Consider the following 19,989-nt stretch of genomic DNA (forward strand, 5'->3'; position numbering starts at 1 on the left):
ACGTCTGAAAGCAGAATTCCAGGGCAAATAATTGCAAGTCTCTTCAGTGCGCATGTCACAAAATGAGATGCATTGTGGGACATGTAGTTTATGGGCAACCTGCTTCTGTAAAGTGGCATGTGACCATATAATAAATGTATTATATTCTTTGCAAGCTCTTGCGGGCCACATAAAATGAAGTCGCGGGCCGGATTTGGCCCCCGGGCCTTGAGTTTGACACCCCTGCTCTACGGCATACCATCCAACCTCCTCAATAAACTCCAACATATCCAGAACTCTGCTGCCCGCCTCCTCACCCACACCCGCTCCCGAGACCACATCACTCCCGTCCTCCAGAACCTCCACTGGCTCCCTGTCCGTCAAAGAATCGACTTCAAAGTCCTCCTCATTACTCACAAAGCCCTCACCAACCAGCCCCCCCTCACAGACCTCCTGCACCACCACACCCCTTCCCCCTACCTCACAGACCTGCTGCACCACCACACCCCTTCCCCCTACCTCACAGACCTGCTGCACCACCACACCCCTTCCCCCTGCCTCACAGACCTGCTGCACCACCACACCCCTTCCCCCTACCTCACAGACCTGCTGCACCACCACACCCCTTCCCCCTACCTCACAGACCTGCTGCACCACCACACCCCTTCCCCCTGCTTCCGCTCATCAGAAGCCAACCTCCTATCCATCCCCACCCGCATCAATCACCGGACCTGGGGGGACAGAGCCTTCTCCGTCGCTGCCCCCTCCCTCTGGAACTCACTCCCACAACCCATCAGAGACTGCACTGACCTCACCAGCTTCAAACAACTTACAAAAACTCACCTCTTCAATCTGGCTTTTAATGTGTGATTGTTTTTGTATACACACACGAACGCGCACATGACCAATGAGGGCACGAGATAAGTTTGTGCACAGATGGAAGGCTGACAGGCAGGTAGGCCATCCAGTCATTTTAGCCGGGCCGGCTCAGATGATTGGTCGTGCTTTTTACAGTATTACGGCTTCCACAGATGACATTTTTTTATGGATTTTTTAAGATATTCATTGCTATCAGGATGTTAAGAGCATTCCATGGAATATAACAACAAGTGTATCTCGAGCCGGTTTCTCAAACTTACCTACCCTAACTTTAAGTACTCTAACTTTAACTATATATATGTATTTGTTGTTCTTTTATTTTATTTTCACTATATCTGTAAAGTGTCTTTGAGCACCTGTAAAAGCGCTAACAAAATAAATATATTATTATTATTATTAAATAGTTTCTGTATCCTGGGGGATGCAGTCATTTGATAGGCTGTATCTTTGTGTAAAATGTGGGTCTAATAACAGTGTAACATGGGTATAATATAGGTCTAATAACAGTGTAACATGGTGTAATAATGGTGTAACATGTGTATAATATAGGTGTTCTAATGGTGTAACATTGGTGTATTCATGTATAATTTGGGTTTAATAACAGTGTGATATAGGTGTTATGTAGATAATGGCAATCAATGAATTCTCCAACATATGTGATTGCCTTAAAGGGTTAAAACATATCATACAACATCTGAATGAAATATTCTCCATGTTGGTAATTGTTAAGTCAGTGTTATCTTAACGTTGTTTTTCATGTCGATTCTTCCCAGACGTAAAACAAACATCACGAGCTAACGAAGCTAACTACTGACAGACAGCTAAAACCAATGCTAACCTGTATTAGCCTTCACTTGTAGAGGATTCATGAAAACATAGAGTTCCTGGTAGACATATCTTTACATAGGAGGAATATAAAATGACCTCAGACTCGTTAATATATTAAATTAATGTATTGCTTTTGTTTGTTTATCTAGCTTCGTAGCAGGAAAAGGGAGCTGACGTCACTTCTGGTTCACTCTTCGTCTTCTTCGTGGTGTTATATTACAGCCGGGGGTCACTACCGCCATCTTGCGGTTATGGTGAGTAGTACAACACAAAGCTGAGTATTCATTCATTTTCTACTATCAGAGGTGGAAGAAGTACTCAGATCTTGAAGTAAAAGTAGAAGTACACAGATCTTGTACTTGAGTAAAAGTAGAAGTACACAGATATTGTACTTGAGTAAAAGTAGAAGTACTCAGATCTTGTACTTGAGTAAAAGTACAAGTACCAGAGTGTAGGAATACTCGGTTACAAGTCAAAGTAAAAGTATTAGCATCAAAATATAGTTAAAGTACCACAAGTAAAGTATTCATTGTGCAGATTGGTCAATTTCAGAATAATATATATGATGTTTTATAATTATTGATCATTAAAGTGTTCTCAAAGCTGGTAAAGGTGCAGCTAGTTTGAATGACTTTGTATACTGCATATACTATGTTTAAAATATTTGTAAAAGATCGGAGAGCCAGCCTCTCGTCCAACATGGGATGTCCTGAAAGCTCCTGTAGGTGTAATCAGAATCAGAATCAGAATCAAAATCAGAATCAAAATCAGAATCCCTTTATTAGTCCCACAGAGGATACATGAACATTGTTACAGCAGAAAAGAGACAAAGACAGCTTCATGTTACCTAAAGCATGCATACAACAAAGTATTAAAGATTAAAAAAAGAAATTATAATTTAAAAAAAGTTACACGTTTTACAAAATACACAGTTTTTAACGGCATATATATATATATTGTATATTGCACATCTTGCACATAGTTGGTATTTAACAGCAAGGGGTGTTATAGTCTGTGTTATTGTGTGGGGGGTCTACTAGGGGTCGTGGTGGTTATATAGTCTGACCGCTGCAGGAAGGAAGGACCTGCGGTATCTCTCTAATGTGTAGGTGGTCCAATACTTTTGTCTACATTGTGTATAATTGAGTATCATCCGCATAACAATGAAAATGTCCCGAGTGATTCCTTATCGCCTAAGGAAGCGTATATAATGTGAACACAATAGGTCCAAGCTCTGAGCCCTTATGCTTTGCTGTGGTAGAACTGGCTGGATCAAATCAAACAGAACTCTAAACACATTTTCAGCTCTGCACACAATCTGCAATTCAACTCTGCACTTTATAAAACACTGCACACGGTTCTCTGAGTAACACACAGAGATCTGACATATTCACCTGTCAGCCATTTTCAACACACTGCCATTAAACATGCTACACATATGAGCCAATGAACAGATACACATGCCAGCTGACCGTTAACGCCTGGCTGCTTTACTGCTGACTCATCAATCAGGATATAAGTACAAGAAGTGGGATATTTATGGAAGAAAATAATATTTAGTCTTAAAGTTACGTGAAAAAATATATAATATCCTGTAGGATTATGAAATACACAAGAAAGAAAACAAGATTTAAGTCGTTAATTCATAAGAAAAGCACTCCGATAGAAAGTCAGAAACATTTAAAAATATTTGTTTAAAATGTCGTTTAAATAAAATGTCCAAAGAAAGTATTCAGAGTAATTATTATTACAGTTTTATAATTGTTTTATATATTCCTCAAATGACCTGCTTTGACTGCAGCTTGAGAAACTTCTGGATTCAGTCTGAAAGCATCCTTTTTTAACTTTAAACATGATCTTTAATAATGTTGTAGTTTAGTTTAACTCTGAGAGGTGGACTGGCTGGACTCCTCACTGGGACTCTGGTTCTGGACCAGCTTGCAGGGTCCAGGAGTTCTTGGAGAGAAGGAGCGCTTCCTGCCGCAGGACTCGGGGGATGGGAGTTCCTGAACATGGAGAAACAGCTTCAGTTATTATGCTCCAAATATCTGGAACAAAGTCACAGAAAGAATGTGTCTGCAGCTCAGAGAGTCCTGCTGGGAACCCACACATGTTGAGGAGCCCAAAGTGTGATGAGAGAAATGTACAGTACGGGTCCCCAGCACATAGAAGCTGCCGGATGCTAACCTGCATATGTTGGGAGAGCTTTACAGACCAGGAGAGGAACTAAGTACATTTACTCAAGCACTGTACTTAAGTACAACTTTGAGGTACTTGTACTTTACCTGAGTATTTCCATTTTATGCTACTTTGCACTTCTACTCCTCTACAGTTCAGAGGTAAATGGTGTACTTTTACTCCACTACATGTATTTAATACCTTTAGTTACTTTACAGATGTGGATGAATGATGTGATGTGAATGATGAAATATAATCAAGTGTTAAATCAGACTTTAGTTCCACCTGGAGTAAATCCACAAGCTACCCTGCAGTATACAAAGTCATTCAAACTAGCTGCACCTTTACCAGCTTTGAGAACACTTTAATGATCAATCATTATAAAACATATCATATATATTATTCTGAAATGGACCAATCTCCACAACGACTACTTTTACTGTCGCTACTTTCACTATATTTTGAGGATAATACTTTTCTACTTTTACGTGAGTACAATTTTGAATGCAGGACTTTTACTGTAACAGAGTATTCCTACACTCTGAGTACTTCTACTTTTACTTAAGTACAAGATATGAGTACTTCTACTTTTACTCAAGCACAAGATCTGAGAACTTGTACTTTTACTCAAGTACAAGACCTGAGTACTTCTACTTTTACTCAAGCACAAGATCTGAGTACTTCTACTTTTACTCAAGCACAAGATCTGAGTACTTCTACTTTTACTCAAATACAAGATCTGAGTACTTAAAGGGGACCTATCATGCAAAATGCACTTTTGTACGTCTTTTATACATGAATATGTGTCCCCGGTGTTCCAGGGAACTCACCAAGTGTCAGAAAACACAACCCTCTCTATTTTCCTCCATACCCAAATCTCAAAAAAAGGGGCTGCAACGGATCTGATAAAAACTGATCCAGATTTGAACACTGTCCTGACGTCAGGACGGTGGCGCTACGGCTATTGGGCCAACTCCACCAATCAGGAGGAGACCGCCACGGCCATTGCCGTTCGAAAGCGCTGGAGACGTTGTAGTACATATGCCAGGCCTGTAGATGGTGCTGTTCTCGCAGAATCTGCCCTTACAAACACAGAGCTAGAAATTGTCAAATTGAGCGAAATGAGGCATGGCTAAAATGCATGATCTGTTTGGTATTTTGAAAAAAAAAAAGTATAAATATGCCTTATATAGGTATGGTCCTACACTATATTATTCAAATATAGCATGATAGGTCCACTTTAAGTGCAAGATCTGAGTACTTCTACTCAAGTATATTCTGATGATAATACTGTAACTGGTTATAATGTTGATGTTTTCATGTGTTTTATTCTTCAGAGTTTATTTACATTTTACAGAGTGTCAGTGAACGCGTCACTGTTTTGATAGACAGTTCTTGTGAAGAGAAAGAGCCAAAATGATGAAGAGAGAAAAACAAGAGTGTTGTTTTCCTCTGAGGACATGCTCCATGAAAGAGTTTCATATCTTGATGAATGGAGGATATTCAGTACTCACAGTTCTTCTGGATCTTGGCTCTGATCGTCTCATCATATCTGATCCTGTAGGGATGAACACAATCCAACAGTTATGGATCCAGTTTAAAATAAGTGTTTGTTCTTTGAGTCAGCTTCAGAGTCCTGACTGATCTCATGCTTTACATCCCATCATATCTTCTCTGCAAACACTACGACTGACTGCCACAGCTCTCAGCTGCATTACAGGAAGTAACAGTCATTAGTCAAGGAGCTAAAAACATCCCATCAAAAACAGACTACCTTTTCCACTCTTCTGTCAAATCCCATATGTCTGGTGGAAAGTTGATTACTTACTAAATGTGGCTTTGCATTTTCAGCTGGCCTTCTATAGTTGATGGAAGAATGAAAGAGCCTGCAGTCAGTGGGTAACATCACTGATCTGTTGTGATTCCCCAATGAGAGAAACACCTCCCTGTGTTTCATACAATACTGCTGAACCAGCAGAGACCCCTTACTGACCTGAGGGTCTCCAGTCTGCAGTCTGGACTCTTCAGAAGATCTCTCAGCAGCTTCTCTCCTGAATCCTGCAGAGCGTTTCCTCTCAGGTCCAGATGTCTCAGATGGATGTTGGACTTCAGAGCTGAGGCCAGAGCAGAACAGCTGATCTCTGACAACCTGCAGTTCCTCAGTCTGAATAAAGAAAACATGATGAGGATAAAAATCAGTTTATAATCCAATCAGATGTTACTCAACAACAACAACAATTATACTCACTTACTTACTTTAATAATATCATTGTGTGATTCTTATTTGCTAATGTTTATCTATATTTACTACTTCTCACTCTTCTTAGCTAAGCTTGGGGAAAGTCCTTATGAAGAAGATGTGTTGCAGTGTTGTTAGTGACTCTCTATGTGCACCAACAGTATGACCTTCACCTCAGGTGAACTGAGAACTTCCTGATACGGCCTCCCTAACTCCCAGAATGCTCCTTCATCATCACCAAGCTTCCCCCCTCCCTTTCTCCTCTCTCTCTCGAGACTCATCTCAATACCCCTCCTCGACTCCTCCTTTCCCTCACTCGCGTCCCTTCCTTGCGTCTTAGCTCCGCCTCCGTAAGATGCGAGCGAGAGACACGAGGAGGAGACGCGAGGACAGAGGAGTCCTCAGGTATTAATTGGGATGTCCTCGTTCACTCAAACGTCACTCTTAAACGACGTCTGTTAATGATGACATGTGCACAGCTGTCTCCCCTCTCATCGGGCTTAACTGAATAACCTTTAGAACCGGCCCATTTGTTGTTAAATATTTATTTAAATGATGAATCTTTCTCTTGTTAGTCAAGGAATTCAATGTATGATGGTTGGTCCTGCTTTTGTGTTACGTTTTGGTGTCAAATGTACATTTCAATAAAATTATAATTATAGTAATGTGAAAGCCTTTACTCTGAACATGTGTGTCCTGTAGATCCCGACATTCAGGACTGCATTTTAAAAAATGTAACTACTCAATATTTTAACACAAAACAAAACAAATAATTGTTATTTATCAAGATCTAGCCATTTATGAAATAGCTTTCTTAATAGCTATGTTTTAGTGACGTTCAAGATCATTAAACATGACTTAAATTGTTAGTATAACCTTAAGAAATGAATTGCACATAATAATTCCCACGGAGCTGTGAGCACTTATACATTTATGTGACGCTTTTCCACTCATTCTTCCAGTTCTCCGTTTTCCTCTCTTGAAATCGACCAGCTGTGAAGGTGGGGGCGGGGCTTTTATACGCGAGTAGTGAAAACATTTCCGCGTAGTCTGCTCTCGTGTATCCTCCCTTTGGTCTCCTCCCGCACCCCTCCTCCCTCACCCCTCAAAAAAACGTCCTTCAAAATGGCGTGTCTTGATCGATTTCCGGGTCAAGTCCCGGAGGAGGGGAAAAGAGGAGTCGAGGAGGGGTATTGAGACGAGGCTTCTGTGTTTAAATATGCAACCCAAACTCTACTCTTCGTCTTCCTCTCTGCAGACTGTATGCTCTCTGTGTGACTGACTGAACTTTCTTCAAGAAATAAAATACGACAAAGACAGCTGAGTGGTTTGATTCTCTCTCCACATTTGATGAATAAATTCCCATCACAATGTCAAACTAAAATGACTTCAGATGACCTTTATTCAGACGTTAACGTTTACTAAATATTAAATACATAGATTTACTTTTTACAACTAACATCTATTACAGTTACTTTAAGAAAGAGTCAACATGTATGTCTGCAGTTCTTTCTTCTTACTCTTAAAAATGAAATATGAATAAAAGAATATTTACAACTTTATGGATGTAAGTTATTAATGAATATAAATGAGGTTCAATTACAAAGTGAACATGTGAGATCTCCAGCAGTAACAGAGAGTCAGTGAACTGACCTGAGAGTCTCCAGTCTGCAGTCTGGACTCTCCAGAAGATCTCTCAGCTCCACTCCTGAATCCTTCAGATAGTTGTTGTGACTCAGGTCCAGATCTCTCAGATGGATGTTGGACTTCAGAGCTGAGACCAGAGCAGAACAGCTGATCTCTGACAAACTGCAGTGCTCCAGTCTGAATAAAGAAAACATGATGTAACTTTAGAAAACAATGTTCCTGTTTGAAATAACTCCAGGTTTAATAATCTGTTCAGAGTGAAACAGGGTTTTAATGTCAGAGATGATGCAGAAACAATCCACTGATAATCTGGAACTTTAACTTTGATCAGATGTTGAACAACTCCTTCATCTCCCTCACAGCTCATCAGTACTGACAGCATCTCCACTGACTCATGGAGCACAGAGTGAGTCTGTGGAAGCTCAAACTCTCTCCCTCACACATTCACCTTCTCTCTGTTACTCTGATCAATATTCAGTCATTAGCAAAAATGGAACAAATAAAAATAACATTTTTTTTTTATTTAGCCTTTATTTATACAGGTGTAAAATCTCATTGAGACACAAGGTCTCATTTGCAAGAGAGACCTGTCAGTGGTAACACTACCACACAAAGTTACAGACAGACAGGACACTAAACACAGAGGCAACAATAAAATACAACATCGTAAAAAAGTAGTCATTGAAATCCATATAAAGTATTCAGATATTGCAGGTGCAAACACCCACAGATGATTTCTCCAGCTTTTTTTAAATTAGTTTAAAATCTGTGATGGGTATCAAACTGGTCAGCTTAAGTTCCTGCTGAAGTGTGTTCCAGGTCGAGGGGGCAGAGTATGATATGGCTTTTTTCCCAAGCACCGTGCGTACTGAGGGGACGGACAGAGTGATGTAATGTTGAGATCGTAGGCTATAGCTGTACTGTTTGTGTGATATGTAAGTGGATATGTAGAGGGGCAGCAGTCCAAGCATAGCGGTATAGATGAGTTTGTACCAGTGCAGTGATCTGCGCATTGATAATGATGTCCAGTTGACTAAAGAGTACAGCGTGCAATGGTGTGTGAGGGGTTTACAGTTGGTTATGAACCTCAGAGCCCCATGGTAGACAGCGTCCAGCAGATGAAGTGAGTGAGCTGAGGCGTTCATGTACAAAACATCCCCGTAGTCCAAGAGCGGCAAAAATGTGGCAGCTACAAGCCGTTTCCTCGCACTTGTGGAGAAGCAAGCCTTATTTCTAAAAAAGAATCCCAGTTTTAATTTCAATTTCCTTAAGAGATTGTCAATATGTGGTTTGAAACAGAGATTTTCATCTATAGTAATGCCTAAGTATCTGTAGGTGTTAACAGCTTCAATGGGGTTATGCTGTGCAGACATGATGCAGGGAAGAACAGTTGGTAACCTTTTCTTATTGGAAAACAACATGACTTTTGTCTTGTCTGAATTTAACACCAACCTAAGGTGGAACAGATGTGACTGAAAAGTGTCAAAAGCAGACTGCAGACGTTCAAATGCAAGGGCAACAGTGCTAGCACAACAGTACACAACAGCATCATCTGCATATAGATGTACAGAGGCATCAATACTTTGACCCACATCATTTATATAAATAGTAAAAAGGGTCGGTCCCAAGACCAAACCTTGAGGAACACCTCTGGTTAAATTAAGAAAGCTTGCGGAGAGACCGCTGAATTTTACACATTGCTTGCGATTCGAAAGATAGTTTGCAAACCAACCAACAGCTTGGTCAGACAGGCCTATATAAGATAACTTCTGGCCTAGAATGCCATGGTCCACAGTATCAAATGCCTTGGATAAGTCTATAAAAAGGGCAGCAACATTGTATTTGTTCAAATTCAGAAAATCCTTAACACAAACAGATCAATATGAACTGCAGTCAGTGAACTGACCTGAGAGCCTCCAGTCTGCAGTTTGGACTCTTTAGTCCAGAACTCAGCAGCTCCACTTCTGAATCCTTCAGATGGTTGCCACTCAGGTCCAGATCTCTCAGATGGGAGGGGTCAGACTTCAGAGCTGAGGCCACGACTTCACAGTGAGTCTCTGAGAGTCCATAGTGTCCCCAGCCAGTAAGTCTATAATAAAACATATATTACAACATGTGTTAAAAAGAGGAAACATTATATTAACATCAAGCATTTGATGAAAAAAGATTTGACATGTTCTGATAGACATTTGCTGTTAGTCCATTTAATATAATATATAATAATATATGATAATAGAGTGTAATGAGTTGTCAGTGTGATCTGATCACATGTCTGTGCTCCTGCTGTCACTGACTGTTACCAAAAGAAACAGAAATTAAATGAATCACTTGACAATATTAGAGATGTACATATTTAAATGTTAGTTAATATGTGGATGTGAATGATGGATGAAGGATGCTTTGGCTTCTCTGAGCAGCTGAACATTTATTGCGCACACAAACACAATTAACAAACCAATAAAGTTTCAATATGTTCAACTTGATACCATCAGATGTTCCCAGTATATCAGCATTAAGACATAACTCTGTTATTGGTGGGAAATGATATAGATCTGATTTTAAACTCTAACACATTGTGATAAAAACGTGTTTAATGATAAAGAAACTACTAGAAAGTAATAATAACATGTTTCTGTGATAACTGTAAGTCCTGCTGTGTGGTGTGATCACATGCTGAGAAACCTCTAGAGTCCTTCATGTGTTTGACATGTCGCCTCCATCACTCAATATGAAGAGAGAAACGCTTCAGTTTAACTATTATTATAAATAAATAGAAGAACAGTGTTGGTTTTATTTTGCTCTCTCAGTATTTAAACAGCAGAAATGTTATAGTGTTTGTTTGAATAATTAAACTCCTGATCCACATTAGTTTATAAAGTTAATCACATCTGGACTTACTTGGCCTTCCTGCAGTTCCTCACAGCTGGAATCAGTCTCCGTCGTCCCTCATCTGATGTGTTGTACTGATCCAGGTCCAACTCATCCAGAACCTCCTCTGACATCTGCAGCATGTAGGCCAGAGCAGAGCAGTGGATCTCAGAGAGTCTCTTCTCTGATCTGTTCTCTGACTTCAGGAACTCTGTGATCTCCTGATGTACTGAGTGGTCCTTCATCTCTATCAGACAGTGGAAGATGTTGATGCTCCTGTCAGGAGAGGAATCACTGCTCATCTCCTTCAGGTTGCTGATGGCTCTCTGGATGGTTTCTGGTCTGTTGTCTGTGCGACCCAGCAGGCCTCCTAACAGTCTCTGGTTGGACTCCAGAGAGAGGCCGTGGAGAAAGCGGACAAACAGGTCCAGGTGGCCATTTTTACTTTGGAGGGATTTCTCCATGGCTCCCTTCAGGAAGTCATCCAGGGATGGGTAATCCTGATCTCTGATGTTGTTATAGTCTCTCTGCAGGAAGTCCTTCAGTACCTCTGTGTCTCTGTTGGTGTAACAGTGCAACATGTAGACTGCAGCCAGAAACTCCTGAATGCTCAGATGAACAAAGCAGTAGACTGTTTTCTCAAAGATCACTCTCTCTCTTTTGAAGATCTGTGTACAAACTCCTGAGTGCACCAAGGCCTCGGTGACATCAAGACCACAGCGCTGCAGGTCTTCTTGGTAGAACATGATGTCTCCTTTCTCCAGATGTTCAAACGCCAGCCTCCCCAGCTTCAGAAGAAGCTCCCTGTCAGCCTCCGTCAGCTGCTGTGGACTCGTCTCATGTCCCTCTTCATACTTCTGCTTCTTCCTCTTGGTCTGGACCAGCAGGAAGTGTGAGTACATGTCAGTGAGGGTCTGGGGCAGCTCTCCTCTCTGGTCTGTAGTCAACATGTGGTCCAGAACTGCAGCAGTGATCCAGCAGAAGACTGGGATCAGACACATGATGTGGAGGCTCCTGGAGCTCTTGATGTGAGAGATGATTCTGCTGGACAGGTCTTCATCACTCCATCTCCTCCTGAAGTACTCCTCCTTCTGGGCGTCAGTGAAGCCTCGTACTTCTGTTACCCTGTCCACACACTCAGGAGGGATCTGATTGGCCGCTGCAGGTCTGGAAGTTATCCAGACGAGAGCCGAGGGAAGCAGCTTCCCCCTGATGAGGTTTGTCAGCAGCACGTTGACTGAGGACTGCTGTGAGACATCAGACACAACCTCATTGTTTCTGAAGTCCAGAGAAAGTCTGCTTTCATCCAGGCCGTCAAAGATGAGCAGCACTTTGCAGACAGCCAGCTGCTCTGCTGTGACCTTCTGTAAGGTTGGATGGAAAACATGGAGCAGCCTGAGAAGACTGTACTGCTCACCTTTGATCAGGTTCAGCTCCCTGAAGGAGAGCGGGATCACCAGACTGACATCTTGGTTTCCCAAACCCTCGGCCCAGTCCAGAGTGAACTTCTGCACTGAGAAGGTTTTTCCAACTCCAGCCACTCCGTTGGTCAGGACCGCTCTGATGAGAGTCTGTTGGTCAGGTAAGGCTTTAAAGATGTCCTGGCACTTGATTGGAGTGTCATGGAGGGGCTTCTTCTTGGAAGCTGTCTCCAGCTGCCTCACCTCATGTTGGGTATTAACCTCTTCACTCTGGCCTTGTGTGATGTAGAGCTCAGTGAAGATCCTGTTGAGGAGGGTTTCACTTTGATCAGTTCCTTCAGTCACACGTTCACATCTCCTCCTCAGACTGAGCCTATGTTCATCTAAAACCTCCTGCAGACCACTATCTGCTGGAAGAGAAGGAAACACGAGAGAATGAGGGAAATGCTCTGAGAATCTAATTATAACAATAAAACAACAAAAAGAGACTGAGTTTAAATGTTTTATAAACAGCGTACTGTCTATGCTCTACAACAGTATACCTGTTCAAAAACAAATTAACCAGGAAGAGGAATAAAACGCTGCATGTGTTCTTGGGGTGTTGAAAATAATCGTTTCAACGATGCATTGCGATGCGGACGTGGACGATTCGGTATCGATGCAGTGACGGAAGATAATCGATTATAGCATAGTAACGTTGCTTCCTGATTTTCCGGCCGCGGCTTTACTATAACGTTTTTTTTTCTGTCACTTTAATATCAAATCGGTCGGTGACGCAGAGATCAGGGAACAGACGTGACAGCGGCACAGCGGCACAGCAACACCAAACACGGAGCAGTCTGCTTTATCCACCAACACAAGAACACAACCTGGTCTCACCAGAATGCGTGACTCCACCACGACTCCTTAACAGCAGTGCATGGTGGAGTCACGAACTTTGCTACATTTACGTGTCTGCACCACGCAAACAACCCCAATGTAAAGTGAATGAGGCTCCTTTGTCGTGGTGCACACACTCATTTCTACAACGTCCAGCAGTGAGCTTTTATTCTATAAAACGTTTTTAAAATCTACTTTATAGCTTGTAGTAACTCACGAGAGGCTTCTTTTATTTTATTTTTATTCATAATAATTTTTATTTTTCGTCAGAATGTATTATGGTTCATTATTCACCAATGTTTGTTCTCAAAAAACAGTGCATTGTGTGTAATACAACTGTGATTTTTATTAAATGAGTTAGTTTTTAAGGAAGGCCAGAGCTTCAGCTGTGTCAAATAGATTGTTCCCTTTAGTTAACGTTATTTAAAAGATAATTATATTCCTATTTGATCAAGTCCCCTTTATTGTATTACGGACCCAAAGAGCTGAGCGTCCATTCCCATTGGATAACGGAGGATTTTACACCCGGAAGTAAGTATTCTCCTTACTGTCGATTGATTTTACAGTGATATCTGCACTACTCATCTACTCAAAAACACCAGATTATCCTTGTTAATTACACAACATTGATTGGTTTAAATTGTGTACAATGCTTTTGTATTTTCCCCTTTCGATTCGGAGAAACAAATATTCGTTCAGAGTTTAGGATGGCCGAAGACACTACACTACCCAGAATCCTCAGCTATTGTTCCGCTTTGCCTCAAGCTCTGTGATTGGTTGACCTCCAACTGCATTCCAATGAAAAAAACGTTTCGTAAAAGATCAAATCATACTTTATTCAGCAGTGCTTGCTTTACTCTTTGAAAGTCATCACATGAATGCATTGTAATGAATGGTTTGGCTGCATTAAACATTACACATCTGTCGTAGTTCTTTATTTATCTACAGAGATCGGGCCTCAGAATAGACCGGAAACTATTCTTTTACCGTTCTCTTTTAATTTCACAATAAAGTTAGTAGTAATAATTTGTTTTGATATTATTGTTTTTTATGAACTACTAGACCGCTGGGTCATGTTAAGACCATCTTTTCTGTGTTGCTGTGGGTTTTTTACATCGCTTTTGTGTTACAAATATCAAAACAATAACAGAATATATCCGTCGTAAACTAAACCAGAAACAGCAGTATATTTCATTTTGTTAACACTGTAAACTTGACAGCTTTTTAACCCGCACCTCCTACTGGTTAAAGCACGTTATTACACGTTTAGAGTAATGCAATGCAGGTAGATTGGGTTGCTTTTTATTGACTGTTTTAAAATGCCTTTTTCTTAATGTCTTTCATTTTTGTAAAGCACTTTTGAATGTGTTATATTTGATGAAAACATTTAAATATTAAGAGTACATACTCTTAATATAGTGGGAAAGTGGAAGGTCAATGATATAAATAATATAGAATAGAAAATATCAAGAAGATACTGTAAGTGATCTCTACAATTAAACAGTTTAGTGCCTGATAGGAGGATGTGCAAAACAGACAAACTAATAAGGCTTTATTTAAACATGAAAGAATACTTTAGGTTAAGGTCTTCTTTTAAATAAGAAAAAAGCTTTGGGGGTATCTACAGATATTAAGCCTGACAAAGTACTTAACGTCTAATATATTGCATGGTTTGTTTTGGAACTTGACAATCAACTTTCCTGCAATGTTAACTATGTTGAAGCACTTATTTTAACTGATATTATACATATTAATTATACTCTTATAAGATGTATGTAGATAGTATAAGAAATGTGCAGAATATGTTTAATGGTGGAGGTACACAGATATCGATAGATGTCTTGTAATGCACTGTTGAGGAACCTGTGACCCAAGTTTTTCATTCATTGCATAACTACACCGTAGTTGTGTATATGATATGTCAATAAACCTTAGAAAATCTTGAAAGGGATGTGCAAAATAGCCATTATATACAGTTTTTAATTAACTATTAGTAGAGAATAACGAGTAATGAATATACTTTATAGGGATCTGCAGATAAATATTTAGTCTTCTCAAGCACCCACTACCAAATATCTCGCCTGATGTTGGCACTTGAGAATCACCTTCACTGAATTTTACTCAGGTGTAACTAAAGTCTGATTTAAGGGTTGTTTATATTTCACATCATTAATCCAAATCTGTAAAGTAACTAAAATAAATGTAGTGGAGTAAAAATACCAGGTTAACCTTAAAGAAAGCCTTCAGGATTATAAAAGACCCCCATCACCCCAGCCACAAACTGTTCTGTCTGCTGCCGTCTGGCAGGCGGTACCGCAGCATCCGGACTAAAACCACCAGACTCAGGGACAGCTTCATCCCACAAGCCATAAGACTATTAAACACCTGAATGTTGAAACAACATCCATAACATTCATCTGGCTGCTACTTAGAAATTAATTGTCTAATACATCATATTCCAATCACTTGTATATAGACTCGTATTGCACTATTTCACTTTTTACTATTTTACTATTTTTCTTTTTGTATTTACTGCACTATTTGTTCTGTGTAGCCTATCTGTTTTATTGTGTTGCACTGTTGGAGGAGCCTGTGACCTAGGGGGGGGGGGGCGTTCTAAGCACATGGTGTAGTCCCATAGCTGAGGATTCTGGGTAGTGTAGTGTCTTCTGCCATCCACACACTCCGAAAAAATATTTGTTTCTCCGAATCGAAAGGGGAAAATACAAAAGCATTGTACACAATTTAAACCAATCAATGTTGTGTAATTAACAAGGATAATCTGGTGTTTTTGAGTTGATGAGTAGTGCAGATATCACTGTAAATAAAATCAATCGACAGTAAGGAGAATACTTGGCAAATCAGACCATATCTCACTACTGTTGTTGCCTGCGTACAAGCAGAAACTTAAAAGGGACAGACCGATAACAAGGACAGTACAACGATGGAGCGAGGAGTCAGATTCAGCACTGCAGGATTGCTTTGCATCCACGGATTGGAGTGTGTTTGAGGACAATAACATCAACACACACACGGACACTGTCATCTGCTACATTGGGAAATGCATCGATGACGTGGTACCGAAGGTTTCTGTACGGACATTCCCAAATCAAAAGCCCTGGGTAAACGGTGAGGTGCGCGGCAAACTGAAAGCGCGCACTCTCGCGCACACAGCGGGAGATTTGGAGGAGTACAGGAAGTCTAGGTATGATCTCCGGAGAGCAATTCAAAATGCAAAGAGACAGTACAAAGACAAGGTGGAATCTGACTTCAAAGGCTGTAACACTAGGAATATGTGGGCGGGACTAAGGACAATGACTGACTACAAAGGAGCAGCGGGGGGTGCTGCGGGAGTGTCTGCGTGCGCATCTCTCCCAGATGAGCTAAACAGTTTTTTTGCACGCTTTGAGAGCAGCCAGGCTGTGGAGGTACAGAGGGACCAGGAGCTACACTGCCCTTTTGTTTTAAATAGGGCAGATGTGTGTAAATCCTTTAAAAGGGTTAACCCACACAAGGCTCCTGGACCTGATGGCATCCCTGGCCGTGTTCTCAGGGTGTGTGCAGTTCAGCTGGCAGAGGTGTTCACAGACATCTTCAACAGGTCCCTGCTGCAGTCTGTAGTCCCCACATGTCTTAAACACTCCACCATCATTCCTGTCCCCAAAAAGACAATCATCACCTGCCCCAACGACTACCGCCCAGTAGCACTCACCTCCACCATAATGAAGTGCTTTGAGCGGTTAGTCAAATCATTCATCACCTCCTCCCTCCCTGAATCTCTGGACCCCCTGCAGTTTGCCTACAGAGCAAACAGGTCCACAGACGACGCCATAGCCCTCACCCTCCACACTGCCCTCTCACACCTGGACCCGAAGAACAGGAACACATATGTGAGAATGCTGTTCATTGACTACAGTTCAGCATTCAACACCATTGTGCCCTCCAAGCTGGCCATCAAGCTCAGAGACCTCGGGCTCAACAGCGCCCTCTGTGACTGGATCCTGAACTTCCTGACGGGCAGACCCCAGGCAGTGCGGGTGGGAAACATCACATCCTCCACCCTGATTCTTAACACCCGTGCCCCTCAAGGCTGCGTGCTCAGCCCTCTCCTCTACTCCCTGTTCACCCACGACTGCGTGGCCACACACAGCTCCAACACCATCGTGAAGTTTGCTGATGACACGACCGTCATCGGCCAGATCACAGACGATGACGAGACGGCGTACAGAGAGGAGGTCGAAAACCTGACATCTTGGTGCCAGGAGAACAACCTCCATCTCAACATCAGCAAAACAAAGGAGCTGATTGTGGATTACAGGAAGCAGCAGGGAGAGGGACACGCCCCCATCGCCATCAATGGGACTACGGTGGAGAGAGTCAAAAGCTTCAGGTTCCTTGGGGTCCACATCACTGAGGACCTGACATGGTCTCTTCACACCACCACCATCACCAAGAAAGCTCGACAGCGGCTCTTCTTCCTCCGCAGGTTGAGGAGGTTCAAAATGGATTCCAGGATACTCTGCAACTTCTACAGGTGCACGATAGAGAGTATCCTCACTGGCAGCATGACGGCCTGGTACGGCAGCTGCACCGACCTCGATCGTAAGGCTTTACAGAGGGTGGTGAAAACTGCACAGCACATCACCAGGACGGAGCTGCCATCCATGGAGGACCTTTACTCCCAGCGGCTCAGGAAGAAATCACTACGGATTATCAAAGACCCCCATCACCCCAGCCACAAACTGTTCTTTCTGTTGCCGTCTGGCAGACGTTACCGCAGCATCCTGGCAAGGACAAGAAGATTCGGAGACAGTTTCTTCCCGCGGGCAGTGAGACTGTTAAAAAATTGAACTGTTGAAACAACTTCAAACATTCAACTGCTACTCAGTAGTATGTATCTAATACCTAATATATATATATCATTCCAATAACTTGTATATAGACTCATACTGCACTATTCCACATCATAACTTTATTTCATTTTTATAACTATTATTATTTTTCTATTGCTCATGCTCTTATTGTTATTATGTTATTATGTTGCATTGTTGGAGAAGCCTGTGACATAAGATTTTCAACTGCATAATTACTCTGTAGCTATGTCAGATTGACAATAAAGAACCTTGAACCTTGAACTTACTTCCGGGTGTAAAATCCTCCGTTATCCAATGGGAATGGACGCTCAGCTCTTTGGGTCCATAATACAATAAAGGACTTGATCAAATAGGAATATAATTATCTTTTAAATAACGTTAACTAAAGGGAACAATCTCTTTGACACAGCTGAAGCTCTGGCCTTCCTTAAAAACTAACTCATTTAATAAAAATCACAGTTGTATTACACACAATGCACTGTTTTTTGAGAACAAACATTGGTGAATAATGCACCATAATACATTCTGACGAAAAATACAAATTATTATGAATACAAATAAAATAAAAGAAGCCTCCTGTGAGTTACTACAAGCTATAAAGTAGATTTAAAAAACGTTTTATAGAATAAAAGCTCACTGCTGGACGTTGTAGAAATGCGTGTGTGCACCACGACAAAGGAGCCTCATTCACTTTACATTGGGGTTGTTTGCGTGGTGCAGACACGTAAATGTAGCAGAGTGCTTGACTCCACCACGCACTGCGGTGTTAAGGAGTCGTGGTGGAGTCACGCATTCTGGTGAGACCAGGTTGCAAGAACACCAGTCCAGAACCAACAGCAGAAGGACCCGCTCTGAATCACTCCGTGTCGCTGCGGCTCAGAGACACAAGGATTTATGTTTTTCAAAAAGAATCGCGTTACAATCATGTCAGGTTTTTGGTGGATTTAATCAAGTCTTGGATTGCAGAGTATGAATGTCCTCTAGCAATTTTCAGACGATATATACGTGTGTAAAGTTTGTGAAGGCAGGAGGAAAAAAGCTTCCGCGATCACTGTCTCCTCTCTGTTCCTCCAAACCCCGCCCCCTCCCTGAAAATAATGAGTGACAGGCTGATAGTGACCCGATAGAAACTTTATTCACTTAATCACTGATTGAGATATAATGAAGCTAACTTAATCTCATACATTCATGGGATTTATGTAACAGTAAGACAGAGAATGTAAGTGTGCACCCACATGCACTATTTGTGTTTGTATATGCTGTTGTAAATACTCCTGTTGTCTGCTGTGTTCAGACTCAAGTCCTGTGTGTGATGCCACATTCAGGACATTCAGTGTCCTTTCTTTAACAGAAGACCGTTGCTAGAAGCTGCAGCTAGACTGCAGAAGCATTAGTTTTTTGTTTTTGAGGATGGAACAACTTCACACACAGATATAGGGAGGCTAGACCTATACAATTAATTTATTTTGGTTTATAAATTAATGTCAAGACATTTATGTTATTGATTTCTGAAGCACTTTCTAAATAATAAAAAGAGAGTTCATATGTATTGATGAAAAATAAGCCATGTGCAGTAATATAGAAAATTGAGGATGCAACGCATTGGTATGAATCGTGATGCATCGTGATGCATCGGGATATCGAATTGAATCAAATCGTTGACAGGATAATCGTAATCGAATCGAATCGTGAGACCAGTGAAGATGCACAGCCCTAATGTGTTCGGCCACTTACCTCGTACAGAGCTGGTCTGACTGGCTGTCTGCAGTCCAGCTCTGGTTCTGGATCTTTCTCCACACTGGGGACAGGAGGGGTCTCCTGATGGAGGTCTCTGCTCCCAGTATGAGGTGATGCACTGTCTGCAGAACCAGTGTCCACAGCTGGTAGAGACTGGATCCTTCAGGACGTCCTGACACAGAGCACAGCTGGACAGCTGCTCCTCCACAGGAACACCACTCTTCCTCTTCCCTCTGTGGAGATGAACACATCCTTTACAGCACGTCACATTAGTGGAGCTGATTCTCACCAATGGGCAGAGCGTCACAAACGTCACTCTCAAGATGAAATGTGTCACGCTGCACGAATACGCAGGTGACATGAATTTCACCTCTTCACTTTCTTGGTGTCTCCAGGCACGGATCTGGGTCTTTGCATTGACTCTACATGTAATCACACAAAGCTCTGTTATATCTGCTAA

General features: G+C 41.6%; 1 protein-coding gene and 1 long non-coding RNA gene across 2 annotated transcripts; both read right to left on the reverse strand.

Moving 5' to 3' along the window:
• Window positions 1-3,106: 3,106 nt before the first annotated feature.
• On the reverse strand, window positions 3,107-7,773 carry LOC117483844. The gene is made up of 4 exons (XR_004556043.1): window positions 7,757-7,773; window positions 5,858-6,028; window positions 5,379-5,422; window positions 3,107-3,692 (listed from the first exon to the last, which is right to left on the reverse strand). It is a non-coding gene; the product is annotated as an uncharacterized LOC117483844 (long non-coding RNA).
• A 30-nt stretch (window positions 7,774-7,803) lies between these two features.
• LOC117483854 (protein NLRC3-like) lies at window positions 7,804-12,351 on the reverse strand (the record flags this gene model as incomplete). Its single annotated transcript, XM_034132185.1, has 3 exons — window positions 7,804-7,927; window positions 9,657-9,839; window positions 10,649-12,351. Coding segments are annotated over 3 exons (2,010 nt in total), but the record flags the coding sequence as incomplete, so codon positions are not given.
• Between the last annotated feature and the right edge of the window lie 7,638 nt (window positions 12,352-19,989).

This window comes from Trematomus bernacchii, unplaced genomic scaffold, assembly GCF_902827165.1.
Source record: "Trematomus bernacchii unplaced genomic scaffold, fTreBer1.1, whole genome shotgun sequence".
In the NCBI taxonomy this organism is placed as follows: domain Eukaryota; kingdom Metazoa; phylum Chordata; class Actinopteri; order Perciformes; family Nototheniidae; genus Trematomus; species Trematomus bernacchii.